Source organism: Furipterus horrens, unplaced genomic scaffold (assembly GCF_987537825.1).
Source record: "Furipterus horrens unplaced genomic scaffold, mFurHor1.1.pri manual_scaffold_4, whole genome shotgun sequence".
Classification (NCBI taxonomy): Eukaryota; Metazoa; Chordata; class Mammalia; order Chiroptera; family Furipteridae; genus Furipterus; species Furipterus horrens.
The window spans coordinates 21659142-21672790 of NW_028327174.1; the positions used below are offsets into that span (position 1 = coordinate 21659142).

Below are 13649 nucleotides of genomic sequence, written 5' to 3' on the forward strand. Positions count from 1 at the left end.
TCTTTAACATCGTGAGATGCATTCATGGTATTGCACATTGCTAAATCCAGTTCATTTTCACTGCTGTATGGTATTCCATTGTCTGTGAAGTAACCCATTCTACTGCTGTACTACTAGTAGGTGATTATTTATTTTTAGCAAATGGATTGATCCCCCACTCTCATCCCCACACTGGCTGCTGCTACTACAGATACATGGGCGAGGGGCAGAGACTAAGTGTGGGCTCAGCTTCGGCTCTCAGGAACTGTGCTCTCCCTGGCAGCCAGGATTAATACCTACATCCTTTATTTCTTGCAGCTTACTGGTATTGCAGTTCTTGCCATTGGACTATGGCTTCGATTCGACTCTCAGACCAAGAGCATCTTCGAGCAAGAAAATACTCATTCCAGCTTCTACACAGGTGAGCATGGGGAGACTTGGTGTTTCCTCCAACTGCGGAGATGCCGTGCTGATCCAGGGCTGTGGCCTTGGGAAAGACATTTGCTCTGGCCACATTGGCCAGTCATGTCCCTTCCAAGTCTTGCTTTTGTGTAGTTGTGCCCATGAATTTACACTTGACTGAGGTGGCTTCTTTTTTCATGCTAAGTCTGGCCTTTTGACTACTCCCTGAAGTTGGCTCACTCGGGAGGGTTTAAGAGCCCCTGTTCTTGTCGTCCCTGACCGTCTCTTCATTTCATGTCTTCTCGGGCTTACTCATCTCCTGAATTCAAAAACACTTTGTCCTGGGGAATCCACAGTGCCAGGAAAAGGAGAGGTGACTCCTCCCCACTGTTCAGATTGGGGCTCTGAGACCCAAAAGACCTGTCCTGGATAATAACAGGAAAATGAGAGAGATTAGCAGAGACGCCAGCCCTGGTGCTGGGGTAAAGGCCAAGTGCTATTTCTTTTATGGAAAAGATTTCCACTTTACACAAGAATTGACTCAGCAAGTTTCTTTGTACACGCAGGCTTACGGCATTTTTTTCTAGCATCGTTCTGTCACTGTTCACCACCATTTCGCCGTGTAAACGCCTCTGTAAAATGAGTGGGAGTACCGAGGCCCGTCAAACGCTGCCACCAAGTTAGTTTCTGGGACAGCACACGGAATCTGTGGCTCTCCTTTCTGCCTCGTTGGGGGATAGGAAACATTTCATTTGCGAGAAACAAAAGCAACCCCCTATTTTTAGGATGGTGCTGTCATGTCATCAGGCTCAAAGTGTAAGTTTGGTCACTTCCTTCCCACCCACCAAAGAAGTTATTTTTAAAAAAAGATGAAGAAAACAGTCCGAGGAGACTTATCGCCCAGGCCTTCAGGAAGATCGCGGTGGGTGCCCGCGTGCAGGCCCCTTCCCCGCCTCCCAGAGGTCAGCCGTGCACAGACAGGCCCAGCCTGCTCGCTTACATGGCACCCGGGCTTGTGGATAGCTACCCTGCTTTTATTATTTTTGTTGTCGTCAGCTGGGGTTTTTAGGGTGTGCCTCCTTGTTGTGAGAAAAAAAAGTGAGGGAAAGAAAAACACAATACATTTTTTTTTAAAACTATGCGCAGAGTTTTTAGGGAGTGGGCCCCCATAGTGCCCTGGCTTGTTTTAGCAGCAGCTTGCTTTCTGTGGGTCTGTGGCAGCCCAGGAATGCCGCCCTGCAGAGCTGGAGGCGCTGGAGCAGCGGGGGCAGGTGCTCAGCGGGGAGACCACGAGGGCTCTGCGCCCTGTCATCTCATGTCATTTCACACCAGGGCGCTGGGAACCCTCTCTGGAGAGAGCAGATTTGCTGGAGGAATGTGGGAGCCAGGCATCCATTTCAGGCCGGCTGTCCTAAGGAGGCCCCCAGGCATCTCCCACTGTTCTCTGCAGGGGTCCTGGCTCCCATACTCTCCCAAAAGCTCCTCTCTGTGTGTCATTTCCTGTCTCACACCCGTTGTTATATAATGTCATCCTGGTAACTCAAAGGTACATGGAATAATTCCCATCTCATTGAAGAAACCAAGGCCTAGAGAATTGCATAACCTGTGTGACTGTATACCCCTCAAAAGGCAGGGCTGGTATTTGAACCCAGTCCTGTGAAAGCTGCTTCTTGTATGACCTGTGCTAGATTGTGGGTGGGTCTCCCCTGTGCAGGAGTAGAAAACAGCCACACTGACTGGATGTTCCCCAGGAGTGGGGGCAGGGCAGGGGCTCTTTTGGCCTTTGACTTCACCCAAATTATAGTTGTGAGAGAGAAACCCCAAGTATCAGTGGCCCCAGCCAGCAGGTGACAGGTGGAAAAGTCACGTAGAGTGGTAGGAGAGTGATGAGCATACTGTTTGGGGAACCAGGACCTGCCTCTGGGAACCTCACAAGATTTGGGTACCCTAGGTCCTTGCAGGGCCCCACCCCCATGGCCAGTGGTTCTACCTTAAGGTAATGGATTTGAAGGCACAATCCCAAAGAGACACAAGAACCCCTAGTTGGGGGCCAGTGGCAGCTACCCCCTTAAACTCTAACAGAGGAAATGGACCTTTGCAGCTGGAGCCCTGGCCTGGGAAAGGGCTCAGCTTGCAGAAGCCCAGGGAACAAGGGGTGATACACGTGACCCTAGAACATCAGTCCTCTGGGTGGCCACTTAGGTCTAGCTGGACCCTGCCCTTCACCAAGTGCTTTGGGAAACTGAATAATTGTCGTCCATGGTTGAAGGGCAGAGGAGGCCTCATACACTCTGTCCCCTTCCCACTTGGACTATGATACCAGCCTTGGAATTGGCCCATCGCTCCTCTTCCAGTCGAGTGCCAGCTCCACCCCAGCCACTGTTCCCAACATCAGGGAGTGACCATGCCTTGCACAGGGACTCTGACCATCTATAGGGCAACCCACAGGCCAGCCAGACCACACAGCTGACCCTTCAGGAAACCTGAAGGACCCCAGCAGGGCCACAGCTTCCAAAGGAGAGAAAGACTGTATAACCAGACAGAGAAGCCAGCGAAAAATAAAAACAGTCCATAGTGAATCCAGAACAGCTGACAGATAGCCTTACATAGGTCTTCTCTGCAGTCAGGCCCTGAGAGAGTCAGCCCGTCAGCAGTATTTGTAATCCCGGCTGCAAACATGATGGGGAACTTCATTTTCTTGGTCTCAGGCCAGCAGCCCTTCTTAACTCCTTGGTGTCCTCCCAGAATCCCAAAACATAGCCACCAAGTGAGGGCATCTTGCAGGGGTGACAGGGGGATGCTCCAACCAGAGGCCACGGTCTCCCACACTCCCGAGGACTGTTCCCTTTTATGACCCAGTGTGCTGACTTCCCTGTTTCCCGCTTGTGGCCTGGGGCAGCTTGTTTTGTTGTTCTGCCTGTGGTCCCCATCCTGAAACTGGCGGAGTGTGCACACCGCACCTCGGTGAGGCAGAGAACTCTGTGCCTGGCAGACAGGGCTCTTCACAGGGGTGCTCATTAATGAGAACGGCCGTCAGTGGGACAACGAGGGACCGAGAGAGCCACTGGGAGCAGAGTTAGGGTTCCTGGGAAGCCTGATTGTGTTCATTGGGGATAAACTGTTCTAAGCAAGTGGAGGCCAGAAGCTCCGCTGGGGATTGTTCTCCACACAAACAGGTGGGGTGTGTGCTTTTCTCAGGATGGGGTTGGGGTGGCGACAGGAGGCTGGTGTGTTCTCTGCCCGGCCAAAGCCCAGAGCCCTGGTAAACAGGTAAAAAAGATACTCCATTTCTGGTGTAAAAGACACCCTGGCATCTGCCACTGCTATACCAAGGGCTTCTTTAAAAACTAGCTATAATGTCAGCCTGGAAAAAAAGCAGAATAAACAGCCCTTAAGCAAGTTAATACAGTAATCCTAGAGAAGGCTCCGTGACAAATAACTTTTTCCATGAGTCAGACAGAAAGCCCACATTCACTTGTTTTATAAAGGGGACGCTTCTCATCTGTCATGGCTGATCTTTGCTGACAAGCTCAGGGTGGAGGCTAGGAGGAGTTTTGCAAGGGGAATCCCTGGATGGCCCTTTTAAGCAGCAGCCCACACCCTGCCGTGGTCTGCTGGCTTCCAGGGGGCTGCTTGCAGAGGAGCCACCCCATAGCTGCTGCTAAAATCCTCATAAACAGCTGCCAGGGAAGTGGAGAGGGTGAAGCCAAGATACCCCAGAGCTGCAGCTGCTTAAGCAAGATTTAAAACCAACAGGGCCCTTTGTCTTAAAGTCTTCATCTGCTAAGCCCAGGAATGGATATTTCCTATTAGCTGAGGACTTTCCATGTCTCTCTCTCTCTCTCTCTCTCTCTCTCTCTCTCTCTCTCTCTCTCTCTCTCTCTCTCTCTCCCTCTCCCTCTCTCTCTCTCTCTCTCTGGCTCTGCATGGGAAATGCTTTTTTCTGTCACAGCTCCCTAATGCTGCTCCCCCAGCTCCCTGACTTCTGCCACCCTCTGGGCTTACTACCTGGGATCTGGACTTCTGGACTTAGAGAAAACATGTCTGTCTGTTCATTCCCACTCAACGGATTTCACATGCTTGTAAACCCTTTTGATCTCTTCATACCTCCTATTTATTCAGCCCCTGCTGTGGAGCTCCAAGGGGTGACTCATCCTTCATTGTCTTGTCCCAATGAGATGGGGAGAAACTGGGGCCATGTCACTACCTCGGCACGCCGGTGTCCCCATGTCACAACCCTCCTCCCACAGTGCTCAGGCGTAGGGCTGCACTGCCTCTTCGAGTCCGGCCTGTGGCCCCACGGTATTTAGACTGCCTGGGAGGATGGGACTTGACTTGAGGACAAGCTGCATTTGTCCCCTTGCCCAGTCTGGGCCAGGCATGCACGGGAACAATACCCATATTCATACAATGTAGGGGTTTGCCAGTAAACCCACGTGTCCTGACATCACGACAGATGTGGGGGGAAAGGGGAAGACACACAAATGCTCCCTTGTGTGCCTTCTGCGCGATGCTGCCCGTGAGCTTCAGCTGCAGGCAGACTGCTCGGTTTGTTGCCTGCAAAGCCTCAGCCCCGTCCTAGGGGTCCAGATGTGGCACATGAAGTCACTGACACCTGCCGAGGCTTCTCGCTGCAGTATCCAGTTGTGTATTGTGTTAGAAACATCATAAAATCTCACACTTTCTGCCCCTACTTCAAGAAAGTTGCCTGGGTACCAGTTAGCTGGGAGGGATCGGCAAGTGTGTAAAAATTCATTACAGTAATTATTAGTCATTGTCATCTACTCTTTGTCTTAAGGTGAGCAGTAGCTTGCATTTGCTGTGCACATTTCGATTATGTATCAGTTAATCCTCACAGCAACCCTGTGGTAGATGTCATTACCATCCCCGTTTGGCAGACAGAAAAGTGTTGCCCAGACAGATTAAGTGGCTTTGCCAGGGACACAGTGCTGGCTTTCAACCCCCGGCGTTGTGGGCTTCGGAGCTGGGGCCCTCAGCAGCCCCTCCCGAGGGTGGGTAGCACGTGCCCGAAAGACGGGGAGGCTCGGGACTTCTCTGCCAGTTTATCCATGGGGCCTGCACGGGGCCAGGTAAGGGAGTGGTCCCTGCAGAACAGCTGTGGCTTCTCCAGAATAAAACTGAAAAGAGGCCCCTCTGGGCGTTCCCTAGGGGGTGACTAGGGCTAGTATGCTCCACTGTGTCCCCTGTCCCAGGAACGTACGTTATGTTGGGCGTAGTCAACTGTAGAAGCCATTGCCCTTTTTATCATGCCCTCTCTATCGGTCACTCTATTTGAGGGCTTAGAAACAGTGTCACTCAAGAAATTGAGGCCAAGAGAGGGAAAGTGTCTTACCCAAAGTAGCAGAAATTAGTAGCAGAGTTAGGACCAAATCAAGGGTCTGCTGACACCAGGCCTATCTTCTCCGCACTAGAGTGAGCTTCTCTACCTTTGCCAATATGTGTCGGGGGCTGTTACTCACTGTGCCTGCCTCGCTGCCACCCACAGCAGGGTGGGAGGCTCCTGTTCCCCTGGGAAGCCAGCAGAGCTGGCCGCCTGAGTGTGCACAGCCCCTTCCTGCCCAAAGCTGGCTCTGACAGCTCTTCTGTCAGGTAGAGGCCAGCGGGAGGCTCGTCAGAGTCCCAGGAATTTACCCCGAGTTTGGAAGGTCTGTTTCAATCAACGTGAGTGGATTCATCCAGCTGGAAACAGCTGACAGACCGGACTAGTTTGTGCCCTGAGTAGGCTCCAGGGGTTCCCACTGATATTCTTTGTCCAAGTTAAGGGTAATGAGCACCTTCTAGGAAGGCTGAGGGCAGGTAGGAGTGAGGACTTGATGGAATGGGGTCCTAGAAGAGAGGCTAGTGGGAAGGAGACTTGAGAGCCAAGGTGGAGGGGGCTGCTTTGTAAGGAGGAGGCACTTCTTCTCAGAGATTGGGACAATAGGGATGGAGGGCAGCACAGTCACAGAGAGGAAAAAGGAATTGCAGGAAATAGCTGGGCCTCCACACTAACGTCTCCATGGCTTCTCCTCTGCCCTCTCCCCTCAGGAGTTTATATTCTGATTGGAGCCGGTGCCCTCATGATGCTGGTGGGCTTCCTGGGCTGCTGTGGGGCTGTGCAGGAGTCCCAGTGCATGCTGGGATTGGTGAGTATCCCTTTGGCATTCCCCATTGGCTCCTGCCCCCAAAGTCCCGTAGGACAGATGGTGGGGTGGGGCGAACAGGGTGCCCCAAAGATGTGAGCTGAGCTGTCCTCAGTGCCCCTCCACACCAAGCCCTCCCACAGCTTCCTGTTCCTAGACACATAGGGGTCTTGCCCTCTTCCTCCTCTTTCTGGAGTCTTTTTTTTTTTTTTTTTTTTTTTAAGATTTTATTTATTTATTTATTTAGAGAGAGGGGAAGGGAGGGAGAAAGAGAAGGAGAGAAACATCAATGCGTGCCTGCCTGGTGCACCCCCAACCAGGGACCTGGCCCCGCAACCCAGGCCTGTGCCCTGGCTGGGAATCGAACTGGCAACCCTTTGGTTCACAGGCTGGCGCTCAGTCCACTGAGCCACACCAGACAAGGCTGCAGTCTCTTAACTATTTTATCACTTCCCTAAGTGATTTTTGTGAAAAAGCAATGGTATTTTATCACTGACTGACTCCTAATTAACTCCTTAGAAATACCAATTCTGGGTTCAGCTGTACCCAGTTCTTTCCCTACTCCAGCTGTCACTCCTCTAGGCTTAACTGGCAGTTCTGTAAACGTTTTCACTTGTGTCCCCAGATGCCTGGTCCCCAGAGTTGTTCTTCCTTGTTCTCCAGAATACCCTTCAATTTTTCTGGTTTGCTAGGGTTGTTCCTCACCCCACCCCCTTTTTGCCTTCTAGTTCTTTGGCTTCCTCCTGGTGATATTTGCACTTGAAATAGCTGCGGCCATCTGGGGATATTCACACAAAGATGAGGTAGGTTTCTTTCTGTAAGATCTCTTAGGACCTGCAGTGATATGGGTCTGGGAGTTTGCAGATGTGGGACGATGAGGGTAGACGGGTGTCCTGGCTGGCCACTCGGGTCAGCCCTCATCGTGCCTCTTCTTTCACCACATTCCCACACGTCCCTCAGAGTGTGAGCTTCCCCAGGGCAGACAGCGTGACTGTTTCTCCTTCCCTGGGCGGGTACTGTGCCAGCCACTGCTTTGTGCCAACCACTGCTTCCAGTTCCCTGAATAGTGCTGGCACATAAAAGATGTTCAGGAAATAGTCATTGGGTCTGTGTGTCTGTGTGTGTGTCTCACATCTCAGCAGCCCTTCCCCAACCCTGCTGGAAGGATGGTTTAGGAAAACATGGCTTTGCGGACTGGTTGCTCTTGCTCCTTCACCTAGTCTATGAATATGAGCCAAGTACTGTGCAGGGTCTGGAGATGCATGAACTATTGTCTTCACTTTACAGACCTTTGCCACCTAGTGTGGCAGAAAGCCATGCATTTGATAATGGCCATAGAAGTCACTTACCAAGAGTCCCATGGACTTGAAAGGGTGGGATGGGGAAGAGGGAATCTTGGGCTTCATGGAGAAGAGCACATTGGCCTAAAGCTTGAGTGAGAAATTTTCAGGAGGAAAATTGGTGCGAGATAGGGTACTTCTCCACAAAGAAAAGGTCTGAGCATAGCTGAGCTTGGGCTCTGTGGGGAGGAGACTAGGGTACTTCCAGGATGGGCCGCATCAGAACAATGTTTTAGGAGGGGTTGGTTGTCATGCAGGAGGGAGGAAAGAAGAGAGCTACTAGGTGCAGGAAACCTGTCCTGGGTTTGTTTGGTTGGTTTTTTGGTTTTGTTTTGTTTCATTTTTAATGATTGAATTATTCAAATGAGAGAGGCTCAAGTTGTGGAAATAGCAAGGAATAACTAAGAAAGATATTGAAGCAGAAATGCTAGAAGTTGGTCAGTTTGTTGGTGTTGTGGGGGAGAAGGACCGAAAAACAGGCATTCATTACATTGGTACGCACCCAGGTACAGGATGATTATGTATCCTTTATTTTATATTATAATAGCTAATACTTAACCCCACATTTCCTCTGTACCAGACACTGTGCTAAGAGCTTAACATGCAATGTCCCATTTTCACAATAATCTCAGGTAGAAATGAATATAATCTCCATCCTAAATATGCAGAAAGTGATGTACAGAGGGGCCTGGTTAATTTGCCAAAAGTCAGACAGTCTCTGAGCGAAGAAAAAAAGAAGATGGAAGCCTGAGGAACTTCAGCCAGATCAGAGTAGGATTTGCATCATGATGATGATGATGATTGAGGAGATTCCATTTTGTTCATAGAAAGAAAGGAAGGAGCCAAGTGGGGCTGAGGGGACCAACCATAGGTACAGGAGAAGGGAAAAGGGCAGGAGCACGGTCCTAGAGAATATGGGGGGAGAATGTGGGGCCCCAGAGATGCCGAGAGAGGCAATCTGCTCAGAAACATTTTCCAAGCATGAGAATTGATTGGCTGAGTGTGAAGAAGACAGAACAGGTGATTTGTGTTCATTTGTTCTACTCCTCTCTCTCCTCTCTGTCCTTCATAGGTGATTAAGGAACTCCAGGAATTTTACACGGACACCTACCTCAAGCTGAAATCCAAGGACGAGCCCCAGCGGGAAACGCTGAAAGCCATCCACTATGCGGTATGTCGTCTTTGCAGAAGCTCCAGCTAGTCTGCAGAACCCGTGCACACGGGCTACTTGCTGTGCCGGACCAGTGCATCTCTATTTCAATCATTTCTTATGTGTTTCTCTTACCCCCATCCCTGCCCTTCTCTCTGCAGTTGAATTGCTGTGGTGTGGCTGGGGGAGTGGAACAATTCATCTCGGACATCTGCCCCCAGAAGGATATAATCTCAAGCATCTCAGTGAAGGTAAACTTGAAGAGCAAGACTTTTCCGCCCCTGCCCACCTGCTCCAGGCAAATCCCACAAGGGTAGATGTGAAATCTGCCCACTCGTTCCGGGAGGACAGGCATCCAAGTGCTTCAAATACTTCTTCCACCTGGAAGATCCCAGGGTGGCCGTCTCATTTCTCCCCTGCCCTGGTGCCTCTGTGTCCTCAAGGACAGCAAAACGAAGGCCAGACCAGGGAAACAGCAAAGTGTACTAGCCACCTGCAGTGATCTGGCACTGGAACTGCCCACTGCTGCCCCACATTCTCCCTCCCCCAACACTCAGGGCCTCCAGGACAGGTGAGCTCTGAGTCCTAGACACCTGCTTTTTAGACCTGTAAAAGACTCAAGATTGTAAGCTAGAGCTAATGCCCAAACTTCAGAATTACAGGCTGTAACCCCAGATAAGGAATAGACCCAAAGCAGAGGCTTACCCCTCTTCCGTGATGTCTTTCCCAAATAAGTGGGACTTATCTTCTATATCTCTGTTGGTTCTCCTTTCCGTCCACCAACCAAGGCACCTGAACACTCCTGTCCCCTACCCTTTCTCTGGAACCACCAATGAAGTGGGTGCCGTGGGAGGAAGGAGGTATGCCCAGAGCAGGGATTGTGTGTAACCAGGGTCTTGCTTTGCCCCCCTAAGTCCTGCCCTGAGGCCATCAAAGAGGTCTTCCACAACAAATTCCACATCATCGGTGCGGTGGGCATCGGGATTGCCGTGGTGATGGTGAGTATCTTGAATGTCATGGGGCGGGGAGTTGGGGGGGGTTCCTCTTAGTAGTTAACATTGATTAAGTGCATGCTCTGACCAGGCACTGGGTTAAGTGCTACACACTTATCAACTGAATGAATCCTCACCATACCTATGAGGTGGGAACTCTTAGCATTCCCATCTGAGAGACTAGGGAATGAAGAGATAAGGGAGGCTGAATAAGTTGATCAAAGTCTGAGATCATGAGTGAAGCATCTGGGATTTGAACTCAGTGTCTCCAGAATCCATCCTCGTAGCCAGTATGGTTCAGGGTAAGTAAGGTGATGCCAATGCTGCTAATCCACGGACCATGCATGGATGTAGGACCACACAAGGATCTAGATCACTCCAGACCTGTTAGTTATCCTGGGATAATCTTCAGAACTTGTTTTCATCATTCACCTGGTCTTCTTTTTCCCAAGAAAGTAGTTCAATGAAAGCTACATGGATGTGAATTATTTCACCTCCCCCTATAGTCTAAAAGGCCCCCAGGTGGACAGCCAAAATGGAGCCTGAAAGCATCAAATAATCTACTCTCTAGTAATCAGCTCCCAGAAACCATCAAGGGGCAACAAGGCTCCCTGGGGCCTCCTCCTCTTTCCCCAGGAGGGAGTGACAAGAACCCTGCAGGGGACACAGCCCTCCGCTGCCCCTCACAAGCCTACCCCAAAAGAGAGAATTGCTTCCTTTCTTAGTGGTTATTTGTTCCTCTCATTTGCATCTAAGAAAAGTTTGGAGTAGCTTTCAGGGAAAGGGACAACAATACCTTTTCAAACAATATAAAATACAAATAGACGAAGGTGGACGTGAAAGTTACAGCCTATGTGGACTATAGAAATATCTGGAATTTAAGCATTCAGTTTAGCTCTGATGTGGTCTCACCCTGAAAGTTCCCCAGGGAAGTCTATGTATGGCCTGCATTAGCAAATAAATGGCTGTAGACTCCCAGAATCCCACCAGTCAGTGATGCTTCCCATTACCTAGCCTACGACTCTCCTGTTTTGACATTTAATTCATTTGTCCTCCTGGGCACCATTTTCCTGGTCCTTTGTCTTAGCCTGAATGACTCACGTCTTTTCCTCCGCAAAGCCACCCTGTTCCTCCTGTTCCTTCCTGTCTTCCAGATATTTGGCATGATCTTCAGTATGATCCTGTGCTGTGCTATCCGCAGGAACCGAGAGATGGTCTAGAGTCAGCGGGCACTCCTGAGCAGGAAAGTTTACCCCTGAAGATTGTTGGTTATTTTCCTGGGGTTTTGTTATTGTTCGTTTTTGTTTTGTTACGGTTTTCATTTATTGCCACTAACTTTTAGTATTCATTCTGCATTTCTAAACAACAAAATAGTTATTCTGTGTTTATCTTTTTAATGCTTTATTCAATATTGATAGTTGAGAGATTACGGGATTTGGTTTGCTTTGGTTTATAATTTTTGGTTGTTTTTGCTTATTATGTTAAGCAGAAGTCCTGCCATGAAAGGTACTATATTTGCTGACTCTAGACAAAAGATATTGTACATAAAGAGAATTTTTTTTGTCTTTGAATAGATTTTTAAAATGTCTATCAAATTTAATCAGATTGTAACTTATGTTGAAGACAATTTGATACATAATAAAAGATTATGACAATATCCTGGACTGGTTTGGGGGAGGTTTTTGTGTCCTTTTTTTTAAGCGCTATTTATTTCTCAAATGTCTTTCAACGGCTATTTGCTTTAACTGCATTTATATGAGAAGTAGGTGGAAGGTTGGTCTCCCTACTTTACTAATCAAGAAATCAAGGTGTGGAAACACAACAATAAATGTGAGCTCCCTGGTGGCTGGGACTTTGTTTTACTCTCTGCTGTGCCCCCATCTCTTAGAACCTAGCGTCCGGTGCAAATAGCTAGCTGCTCAGTGTTTGTTATCATTTAATATTTGTTGATTGATGAGTACTACATACCCGTCAGGGTTTAATCCAAGAAGCAGAATATTAAATATTATGTAGAAAGAGAAGGAAAGAGAATGTGTTACAAGGATTTGACCTTACACAATCATCTGTAAAACAACTATTTGGCATCTGACTCTGGAGCTTGAAGCTCATGGGGCAGATAGGAAGGACAGATGGATGGGAGTTGAAGGAGGGCAAGAACAAGCTGAAACTCAGAAGCACAAGCCAAAGAAGACAGACAAATCTGTGTGTGCTCTTGTTCCTCTGATGTGTCTGGTATGGGTCCTGCTGAGACCCAGAGCCATGCACAGTAGTATAGCTAAACACACATTGGCCAGGAGTTGGGGAAGCTGAAGGAAGCCAGCAAAAAAGCAACAATTTGTGTGAGCTACAAAATGACTGCTGCTTCATTTCCCACCTCCCACGACCCATGGACATGAACTAAGTGGGGGCATTGCCAGAGGGAAGGGGAGTACCGGGCAGAGGGGGGCAAAGGGGGAAACAGTTGGGACAACTGTAATAGCATAATCAATAAAATATTTTTTTAAAAAAAGAACTTCCTGGGACACCTTCCCTGGTTAGAGCTGACTGGCTCAAGGACCACCTGGGACAGCCACCCTAGATGAGACCCACCCAGTAGTCTTTATAGCCTAAGGGAGTCTGCAGTGGAATTCCTGTAGTAAATATGCCTGCTGAGAGGTATTCTTAAATAAGTGTGACCACAGTCCAGGAGAATTGTGCATGTGGACCTGTGAACACAATGGAAAGTCAATGGAGAGACAGCTCCAGGTCCATGGGTTCCAAGCCAGGGATCATCAGAGTCTAAGGCAGCGGTTCTCAACCTGTGGGTCGTGACCCCTTTGGAGGTCTAACAACCCTTTCACAGGGGTCACCTAAGATCGGAAAACACACATATAATTACATATTGTTTTTGTGATAAATCACTATGCTTTAATTATGTTCAATTTGTAACAATGAAAATACATCCTGTAGATCAGCTATTTACAATTCATAACAGTAGCAAAATTACAGTTATGAAGTAGCAACAAAAATAATTTTATGGTTGGGGGTCACCACAACATAAGGAACTGTATTAGAGGGTCGTGGTATTAGGACGGTTGAGAACCACTGGTCTAAGGACTTGATTCCACCAAGCTAAGTTTTCTCCACCCCTAACCTGCCCTCAGTTATAATACTGGCTTGGAGAGGCCTGAGCAGCTAATGTAATAGTTTTCATTCGAGCTTTGGCTGGAAAACCCCTAGAGAACTAATTCGATTTCTTTCTTTTTAAATTGGATTTCCCCACACCATCTGCTAAACCCTTTGTCAATGCAGGAAGGATCAGATCTCATCCCAGTGTAGAATCTCCACCCTTCTGAAAGGCTCCAAGGAGCCAGAGCTGACCTGGCCATGCAAGGCAGTGAGGGACTAGCAGGGCTGTTCTAACACACCCCGCAAGAATAGTATTGGTTCAAAACCTCCTTGGAGCTTCTTGGGTAAAATCCAGCTCAAGGGTCAACCAGCGGTCACATCCTCTCAATAACCTCTCCCAACACCCCATGGCTCATGGCCAGCTCTTACAATGTCACATGATAGCCCTCTTCCACAACAGTGTTCTGAGTGGTCAGCAAGGGGTTTCACTAGCATGGAGGTGGCTCACTTGGCAGCTACCTGGCACATAGGAGGC

General features: G+C 49.0%; 1 protein-coding gene across 1 annotated transcript in view; it reads left to right on the forward strand.

The window, feature by feature from the left end:
* Positions 1 to 11663, forward strand: part of CD9 (CD9 molecule) — a 32326-nt gene extending 20663 nt beyond the window's left edge. Inside the window, exons 2-8 of the mRNA XM_090272687.1 lie at positions 298 to 400; positions 6430 to 6527; positions 7253 to 7327; positions 8937 to 9035; positions 9176 to 9265; positions 9929 to 10012; positions 11161 to 11663. Coding sequence (XP_090128813.1) covers positions 298 to 400; positions 6430 to 6527; positions 7253 to 7327; positions 8937 to 9035; positions 9176 to 9265; positions 9929 to 10012; positions 11161 to 11226 — 615 coding nt within the window. The 3' untranslated portion in view covers positions 11227 to 11663. The remainder of the gene's footprint in view (positions 1 to 297; positions 401 to 6429; positions 6528 to 7252; positions 7328 to 8936; positions 9036 to 9175; positions 9266 to 9928; positions 10013 to 11160) is intronic.
* The last annotated feature ends 1986 nt before the right edge of the window (positions 11664 to 13649 follow it).